The following is a 9306-nucleotide window of genomic DNA, read 5'->3' on the forward strand; positions in this document are numbered from 1 at the left end:
TTTCTGCAGACCATATTTCTGACATTACCACCACATATTATATTTATTTAATAAAAGTGCTGCATTAGTAAAGTCCAATCTATTCAACTGTAGATTTGAAGGATATCATTTCCACATTGCTCAAGGCACAAATGTATTCCTCATTAATCAAATGTTCAAGAAACAGGTTTATTTTTGCTAAATGGCTTTAACATTATCACGTCAGTCTTCAGCAGCACTTCCCTGTGGCTTTAGCAGCCAGCTGGACTAACAAGCAAGAGTCCCCCTTTATTTAAAAATGTAATTGTGGAAACTGATGCTGCATTGAGTTACGATGGACTGCTGCCATCTGCTGCATGTAGAAGTAATCCAAACCATACTCCAGCAAAGAGTACATTTTTTCTGCCACAAGACATTGTTGAAGAAGATGCATCAACTCTGATTAAGACTGTGAATTTTCTTTATTAAATGTGGGTTTAACAAGCAATCATACATATGATTTATGAACTTCAACAGGTATGTCACGTAGCATAATAACTGGATAGTGTTCTCATCATGACAGCACCATGATCATTGTGATGTGTTAATGGTCATCAAACAGACGTTCATGCTCAATCTTCAATTCAACATAAAGCAAACTGTGTTTATTAGCACAAGCCTAAAAACCTAAAAAAGTAAAAATTGTTAAAAACACTTTATCTGTTCAAATCACTAGCAGCAATAATCTCCTTCCCCTTCCCAATATAGAAAATAATTAAGTTCAATATGCTAAGAAAAAAATCAAGATCATCTGGAAGGTCTCAGCAGAACTGAAATTTAGAAAGAAAAGAAAGAGTGTTATGAAATGATACAAAAGTAAAAGTACAAGAGACATGTTGGGAAAATACACACCTTCCAGCGGTTACCACACTCATTGCACAGGACAAATGTGGTCATCGGCTCATCAGCACTGCGTGTCTGCACCTAAAACACACACACACACACACACACACACACACACACACACACACACACACACACACACACACACACACACACACACACACACACACACACACACACACAAGAGGATTAAGAAGCTGTAAAGAAGCTGTGTGTGTGTGTGTGTGTGTGTGTGTGTGTGTGTGTGTGTGTGTGTGTGTGTGTGTGTGTGTGTGTGTGTGTGTGTGTGTGTGTGTGTGTGTTTACCTGGTTGTAGGTGCAGTTCCTCTTCTTGCACTTGCTGCACTGCAGCAGGTCGGTGGAGGTGCCTCCAGTTTTGGCCATCTGATGCTCCCGGATGGCTTCCTGGGTGAGAACGTTCCTCAGCTGTTTAAGCTCGTCGCTGGCCATCTCCTACATTAAGAGAATATGTGAAAATCGGAGCAGAGGGACATAAAAGCGTGGCACACCAACAGATCTGTGCATCACAAAAGCAGTTCATGGATGTTAGTATGAATTGGCAGTGTTCTGTACCTCAGCAGACATGGTGGCGATGCGACTCAAGTCAATGTTTCCTGCGAGGACGTTCCTGCGAAGCCCAGGGTTCTTCGGGTCCTTCAGGTTGCTGATACGGCTGCGGACTCTGTTTTTATACTTCATATCAGTGGCCTTTGAATCCTGATAGATATGTGCAACCATGCAGTCAAGGTAGCTCTGATCACAGTCATAATGCCAAACAGGATACTTTAAAGTTTCATGACCAAACATAAAGGCAAATAATTAGTTAAACTGAAGGATATGATCTTCAATCTCTGCCGCCATGCTGTCACAGTTAGTTGCAAAATCCTTGAAGTCGTCTGTAAAGACCAGAAACACAAGTCAATCTGGACATCACAGTGACATTTGCGTGTGTTCCTTTGGTATATCTTGCTGCAGTCAGTCAGTGTATTTTGTGCGCAGCAGCTGCAGTAGTGTGTATTCTCAGTGATAAGGGTTAATCTGCGCCTCACTGTCTGTGCGCAGGGCAGCTGCCAGCATCTCAATGCACTTGTCTCTGATGGAGTCCCCAGTAGCGTAACGAGGGGACAGTGGCCCCCCGGGGGAACTGAAGCTGGGGGACATGGGGCTGGTTGGCGTGGTGGGAGTTTTAGGAGTTTCAGCTTTGCCCCTCCTATAGTAAACGACAAATCAAAGCATAGTAGTGCACAGTGTGTGAAGCAACACATCAGGTGTCTTTGGTCGGATTTGACCTTTGGAAATAAAGGAGTTTCCTTTATTTAAATTAATCTGCTTTTTGGGGGCAGCATAAAATCCTCAATAGCTTTGGACTCAAAAGACTTACTGACATACTGTATGACTTTATGGGTTTTCTTAAATATAAGTTACTTGAAATGAGTGCTAGATTCAATGTGAAATAATCATGAGTATCATCATCAGACATTGTACACTTACAATGGCTCTAATATTGACAAAAAATAAATAATTTTGAAATACTTCTCAAAGCTGTCGGTAGAGGGCTTTCTCTGTGGCGGTCCAGTCTGAGGAGTCTTGGAGCCGTGAGACTCTCTCCTGTAACACAAAGTCAATAGCATCATCTTCTTGCTTTTCATAGAGAAGAAACCCTTTTAAGCCTTAATGGAAAAAAGATTCACCTTTCAGCCGTTAGCTTCCTTGCTGGCGGTGAGCTGCTTTTCTTTGAATCGATGGATTTCCGCCTAGTAAATAATGAGACACTTTCAGCAAATATACATTTCCTTTGCATTTCCAAGTATGAATGACATTTAACCTGTCAGGTTTGGAGTCAGTTGATGGATGTTTCACTGGTGGGCCAGGCTTTGAGTCGCAGGAGTCCTTCCTGCAACAAAAGAGACACCAATAAGTACACACTTGAGATTATCTTGGAAGTAGTGTTGATTGAAATGCCATATACAGTTGAATTACTTTGTTTCTTCACACCTGTGTTTTTCTTTTTTGACATCCAAACTGGGCTTCTTGGGAAGGGGCGGTATTGAGTCCAATGAATCTTTCCTGGAAAAGGAAGCATTTGTTTGATTTTTAAACAAATCCACCTGCAGAAAGTGAAAAATAAGGAAAATTTACAGTAAACATGTTCATACACATGAGTTACCAACCTTTCTCTCTTAGCCTCATCTGAGTGTTTAATAGGGGCTTTGCTATCCGATGACTCTTTCCTGGAAAAACAAAACAACTGTCTTTATATATTACCAAAATAATATTTGCTTCTAGACTCTTTGCTCTTTTGACAGTGGTATTGCACCCCCGTCTTTAAGTAAAAATGGGAATCATTTCCTTTTACATCATCATATGTAAGAAACGTAGTGAATAAAACCTTAAGCTTATAAAATGTATCCTTTGTAACTCTGTTAATCTATTTATTTTGTAGCCTGAAACAAGAAACCGAAAAACATCATTCGAGGTCACTGATCCTCCAGACAAAACAGCATTTTATTTCCGAATGAATAATTTCCAGATCCCGGACCTGTCTTTCTTTATGAGATCGGATGACTTCTTCTGTAGTGGAGGTTTAGAGTCTGATGACTCCTTCCTGCTGTGGCAAACAACACAAGGTTTCAATTCAAAGAGGAAAACGCTCTCAAGACATTTCCGGGACGTGACTTTAGTACATGGGGGCTGTAATGAGAACTCATCTGATCCAGACCTCTCTTTTTTCACATCCAGTAAATGGCGCTGCGGGGGAGGAGACTGTGGGTGAAGGTGAAATGGAAGTGGAGCAAAAGGAGCGTTGGGGTCAGGTGGCTCCTTTCTGAATGAAAGAAAAACACCCTTGAGTTGAACGGATGCGCTTCGAGGTGACAGTGGATATTATAAGCAAATACTTATGTGAGGCAATGCAGTGGGCATGCAGACCCTGACCTGGGTGGAGGAGGATGAAGGTGAAGAGGAAGAGGAGCAAATGGAGCATTTGGATCCAGTGGAAATTTCCTGATGTGAATAAAATCAACATTTGTTTCAGAAATCTCACACTTCTCTGCACTAACTCACTCTACCATGCATCAAAACACATCTAACCTTTCTTTCTTTACTTCCAGGGAAAGCCGCTTTGCCGGCGGAGAGGCGGGTAGAGGAGTGTGAGGACGGGGATGTCGGGAGAAAGAGTCTTTACCGTCCTTCCTGCACAAATATCACAACAGAAAAGTCAGGGCGGTGCAACTGAAGAGCACCCAATGCTGTTCCAGTGAAATAAAAGTATTTTCTGACACACCTGACTGACCCATCACAGCATGCACCCATGCACAGAGAGTATCCTGTTAGCCCATGAGTCTGGTAATAAAACTGAAGGCACAAATGTCAGTGCATATGAGTGACTCAGAAAGGGTTATGAGGTGCAGGTATATTTCAGTCCATCATGCTCTTCAGTGCATGCCATGCATGAGTCTTGCATCCCGACCTGTCTTTTTTCAGGTCCAATGAGGGGCGTCTAACCGGGAGTGGAGGCCTGGCAGGGCGAGGGGGCGAGGGGAATCGGGTGGGATAAAGAAGACTGCCGTCCATCACTCCTCTCCTGCAATAAATTATTTAATCTGAAGCTCTGATGCATGTTTTGATGTGTATTAATCAATTTTTGAGCCACATCTGTCTCACCTTTCAAAAAGTGGTTTGTAAAATGTTGGTTTCTCTCTCTGGGGTTCGATCGGCGGCCTCTCGTGTCTCCTATCCTCTTTGAATTTGTCCTTCTCCATGTCATCTGCATAGCTGTGCTTCTTTGGCTCCTCTGGCAGTCTTTCCTTTTTGACTTCTTCCAGGTGTCTCATCTTCTTTGGCTCTCCTAAAGGTCTTTCTTTCCTTGGTTTGGGCTTGTTTCTCTCACTCTGCAGGTCTTGCACATGTTTTTGTTTGTAGTAATCTACTTCGAGTGGGGCATCCCCTGCATGCCCTTGTTTTTGAGGTTCTTCTAAATGCTTCTCTCTTTGGATTTCTTGGTTATGTTTCTCATTGTGGGGCTCCTCAAGGTGTCTTTCATGGCTGGGGTCTTCTTGGTGTCGCTTTTTGTTTTCATGTTCGTCATTGTGTTTTTCTGTTCTTTTTTCATCTGAGTATTTTTTGTCAGGATCTGATTCATGTTTTGATTTGATATCCAGTCTCCTGTGTAACAAATACAAAGGAACTATCATATTTACCTCTTTACCAGAGCCAGCTAAAAGTCCAGTTAAACCTCAGGTCAGCAGCTTAAGCCCCATTCAGATAGGATTTAACTGACTGATGTTGACAAGTAATATATATTACTTCAGTTGTGTGCTGAGCTGATAAACACAGTAACAGTTAACACCATGCATGATCACTTCGTTCATATAGCCCTTTTACAAATAACCTAGTTGGCACTCGAAAGTAACTTGCAACATTATTTACCTAGAAAAACGTGCAAATTCTAGCCTCAGAAAAAGAAGCATCCATTATGACATGCCTATAGGTGCAGTTATTATGCATGTGGTGAATGAGATTTCTTTCGTTGTTTATTTATGATTCTTTTGAATTCTAAACATAAAGCACGGTCCTTGGTGCTGAATATTATCTTTGTTAAGACGCACTTTCAGCAGGACAGATAAAATAGGATGATTTAAAAGCTTCAATGGAAGTGTCAAAAACTATTCCCTGGATAGGCTGATAGAATGATGTCTTAATGTCTGTAGTGCCTCTTATGTGGGACGTGCTGGGTTAAACTACTTCTATATGATATAAATATTATATACACTATTATGAATAATATATTTAATAAATAAAATGTACAAACATCCTAGGTCTACTGTGCACTGTGGCAATTCATGATAAACATCTCACTATCTCTCTGAACGCCTACACTTCCATCTTTTACTACATCATATTTTAGATTCAATTAAAGCAGTTCACAATCAACACTCTCTTCTTGTCTCTGCATCTCCGTGCAGCAGCTGTTTAGGAGTACTGACCTGCTCTGGGTGTCAGAGGGAGAGCTGCTTGGAGACCCGGTCGTTTTGCTGGAGTCCAAAGTGTTCTTCATGTATGATGCTTTCTCGGTGTCTGTGTGAGTGTTTGTATGAAGGAATCATATCAGTAAGTCACTCAGTTCATAATGTTTAAAGTATGCATCTACTGCTCAGTAAATCATGCATCAGTGTCAAGTACCAAGAAGTCTTTTCCAGTCTTTAATGAGAACCTTTGCCAAGGCAATGACTTCCTCATCTGTGCAGTGCTTCCTGATTCCATTCACTGACATACCGATCCTCGTTTCCTTAAACAAACATATATTTTGAGCTTAAGTAATAGCAATCATCTTATTTTTCATGATGGTTTATAACTAACTAACAATAAGTCCAATGTTAAAAAGCAATCGTACAACTGTACTCGTACAACAAGTAATGGTGCATACCTGGAGAAGTTTTAGTGTCATATTGAAACTTTGTAGTTCCTTCAGCAGGTCCATGGCGCCCTCCTGAAGACACAAAATAGTCAAATGCAAAAATAATTTAGACGTTTTAACCTGCACAGGTTTTATTTAGAAATATGTGATGACGATGTGTAATTTAGATTTGATTCCATGCAAATATGAACATCTCAAAACAGAAAGTGTAGATCCTTAGCTAAGTGAGCAGAAACAGTTTCACTTCTGTAGTTTGAATCAGCATTTTAGACAAAAACATATTAATTCAATACACTTAAAGAATACTGTATATCACAACAGGCCTTGCATAGTCATTTGTGAGACTGTTTGCTTCATTCTAGAAATAAAAGTTTCCATAGTTTATTTATTGAGAACTGCATTGTTGTGTAAAATGTACTCTGCACTCCATTTATCTTATTTGCACCATGTATGTGGAGTTGTTGGAGGAGCACGCGACATAAGATTTTCATTGCCAACAACGCTGTATCTGCTGTGCATATGACAAATAAAACCTTGAAACCTTGAAACCTTGAAACCTTGAATGACTGGCGCCATGAAACAACGTCCTGTTTGCAGTTATTCACAACACACACGCACGCACGCACGCAAACACACACGCGCGCGCGCGCACACACACACACACACACACACACACACACACACACACACACACACACACACACACACACACACACACACACACACACACACACAAACGACCTTGCCCACTGGCCGCTCGGTTTACTTTCTGTCGAATGAGTCCCTTTTTAAAACGACAAAACAGCAAAAAGTTTGTTGAAAATGAAATTGTCGACAAGCTGACAAAACGTGTCCCATAGAACGCAGCACACTGGAGCCAAACACCTGTTGATCATTTGTTAAGAGTACAGTTAGAGTACAGTCAGGCTCATATTACACATGCAAAATGACCAAGTACTACATCAATACAAATTAAATCAAACGTATCAGCAAAGTAAATCTGAAGGGGAAAAATTCCAGAAAAGACGTTCACGGGCCTTCTGTGCAGCACGAGGTGGCAGGACAACGCGCCACCTGTGGGTGTCAAAATAAGTTCTCACCGTGTTATTCCGAGTCACCATCTTGTCCAGTTTTTTTGCAATCCGGATGAGATCTTCCTCTCGCGTCATCGCTGCATTTACTCGATTAAAAAGGAACCTATACTGTCGATATGGTAATAATTGCAAACCCTGATATTAGGTTTAAAAAATAAAAACACAGTTTGGCTCCTCTGCAGGTCTGATTTTAGCGCACGCTCCATTCAGTCCAGAGGCGTGTCCTGCTGCAGGATCCCAGCTGACACGCTGCACGACACATGACAACAACTAAATATAGAAGCTGAAGTGGAATGCTACAACACAAAAATATAATCTTAAAGGTTATTCGCTAAATTATATTTTAGAGAGACACATTCATTGATTATTTTCTTATTTGTGATGCTGAAGCCGCAAATCATTGACCTCATTGCATCCGTATTCAGTCTTATGTATTACTCTGTGTTTTGGCTGCACCTGTTATTTGCACACCAGTGCAACAGTTGTTGTTATGCCAAAATTCAGCCTGACATCGGATTACAGTTACTACATGTTCATTAGATCACCAAGAACTTCAGCACTGTAACAGGGATTTACTCTTTGAGGTCTTGGAAGTGTATGTGCAGGTGTGTAGTTAAAATCAGGCAAAACTGATTCACTTTCCTTAATACAAATAAAATAATGTCTGTTGGAACTTTTGTAATTGTTTGTACGTGTTCACCACCAGAGAGCGCTCTGATGTAAGTCTACAACCTCACAACTTCACACAGTCCAACCGCAGATCTGTTCACGAGAAATGTGAACAGATCTGATCACAGATCAGATATCATGCTGACTTTGCAACCAACCATTAAATGTGCTGTGCCATACTTCAAATTGTAAACGTAAAACATTTGACAGTGCTCACACAATTTGCTGTAACGTATCGTTTAGGTATGACTGGCATGGTAATAATATTGAAGTGGAGTAATATTATTTAAAATGACATAAGCCTGTTTCTGTGCTGCTCACAGGGGTCTGGTGGTGTACACAGTGAGTAAGCTGAAGTTAGTTTAACAAACATTCAGTGTATGAAATTACTTGATATTACATGGGCAAGTGCTTTTCAAAGATCCCTTAAACAAATGTGTCTATAAATCAGCTCTGACAACTTTTTGGAAGCAATCACTTTCAGACTGTTTTCATAGCAAAATCAGGGGAAACACGCTCCCAGTGCTGGAATGCCTAGAGACTTTACTCCCACAGTCGACTGGGAATGGAGCCCCGCTGCACTTCAGATCTTAGAGACGTCCCTGCTGCTGGATGCCTCCACAGTTGTGGGAAGCGAGGACATGGGAGATGCAAGTCCCAACAGTCTGTTTTTGAAGTTAGATCAAATATCAGTGGGATGAAGGTTTTGAGGTTTTAATTGGTAAGGATTTCTCTGTCTCGAAATCTCATACAGCGACAGTTTATATGGACAGTTTATGTAGGCAGCAATGCTCTGTAACATAATTGTATATCATTACAGAACAGTATTGGCTTGACAACTTAAAGTCTGCCCTTAAGGTGAAGTGTAAGAGAGTGGATTTCTTTTATAACGGTGTGTTTAAACGCCTAAAATATGGAGCATGTCTCATTTATCCTGAGAGCTAACTGTGGCACTTCTGTTTGTGGGCCGGGGATTTGAAGATAACTGTGTTAATGATGGTAGGTGAAAGTACAGTCTGAAAGCTTGTCTCGAGCAAAGAGTATTATCTCTTTACAACGCTGTTACACAACAGGCTGAGTGTATAACCCTTTCCCCTGGGTGTCTGGCAGGTAGAGACAGTGCGGGCCAACTAGAGAACTGGGACAGCTACCCGTGAGGTAAGAGAGGAAGCAGGCCAAGAGGAAGGACCAGTGATCAAGATCAACTTGCAACATCCTTTAAAACTCTGTGTACTAAATCCTTCGGCTTGGAGCCATTCAAGAAGA

The 9306-nt window shown here is 41.1% G+C and overlaps 1 protein-coding gene across 8 annotated transcripts; it reads right to left on the bottom strand.

Moving 5' to 3' along the window:
- Nucleotides 1–421: 421 nt before the first annotated feature.
- On the bottom strand, nt 422–7604 carry tcea3 (transcription elongation factor A (SII), 3). Of its 8 annotated transcripts, none has more exons than XM_063880443.1 (21): nt 7378–7604; nt 6287–6349; nt 6043–6148; nt 5847–5937; nt 4525–5025; nt 4331–4444; nt 3952–4053; nt 3796–3864; nt 3581–3685; nt 3401–3466; nt 3033–3092; nt 2857–2928; nt 2687–2755; nt 2553–2615; nt 2395–2469; nt 1911–2071; nt 1696–1757; nt 1435–1584; nt 1168–1314; nt 871–942; nt 422–788 (listed from the first exon to the last, which is right to left on the bottom strand). In XM_063880443.1, exons 1-21 carry the CDS (start codon nt 7444–7446, stop codon nt 780–782), a joined length of 2226 nt encoding a protein of 741 aa, XP_063736513.1. In that variant the 5' UTR covers nt 7447–7604; the 3' UTR covers nt 422–779. The 8 variants fall into 8 exon arrangements, with proteins under 8 accessions (XP_063736513.1, XP_063736511.1, XP_063736512.1 ...); XM_063880441.1 differs by having other exon boundaries at nt 2842–2928; XM_063880442.1 differs by having other exon boundaries at nt 3401–3469.
- Between the last annotated feature and the right edge of the window lie 1702 nt (nt 7605–9306).

Source organism: Eleginops maclovinus, chromosome 3, assembly GCF_036324505.1.
Source record: "Eleginops maclovinus isolate JMC-PN-2008 ecotype Puerto Natales chromosome 3, JC_Emac_rtc_rv5, whole genome shotgun sequence".
NCBI classification, from domain to species: Eukaryota; Metazoa; Chordata; class Actinopteri; order Perciformes; family Eleginopidae; genus Eleginops; species Eleginops maclovinus.

Bases quoted from the DNA above. Each gene is read 5' to 3' on its own strand.
- tcea3 (XM_063880436.1), bottom strand. From the start codon at position 7,446: ATGACGCGAGAGGAAGATCTCATCCGGATTGCAAAAAAACTGGACAAG. The intron at 6,350-7,377 runs GTGAGAACTTAT...TTGTGTCTTCAG, and splicing joins TGGTGACTCGGAATAACACG to GAGGGCGCCATGGACCTGCT. The intron at 943-1,167 runs GTAAACACACAC...TGTGTGTTTTAG, and splicing joins GGAACTGCACCTACAACCAG to GTGCAGACACGCAGTGCTGA.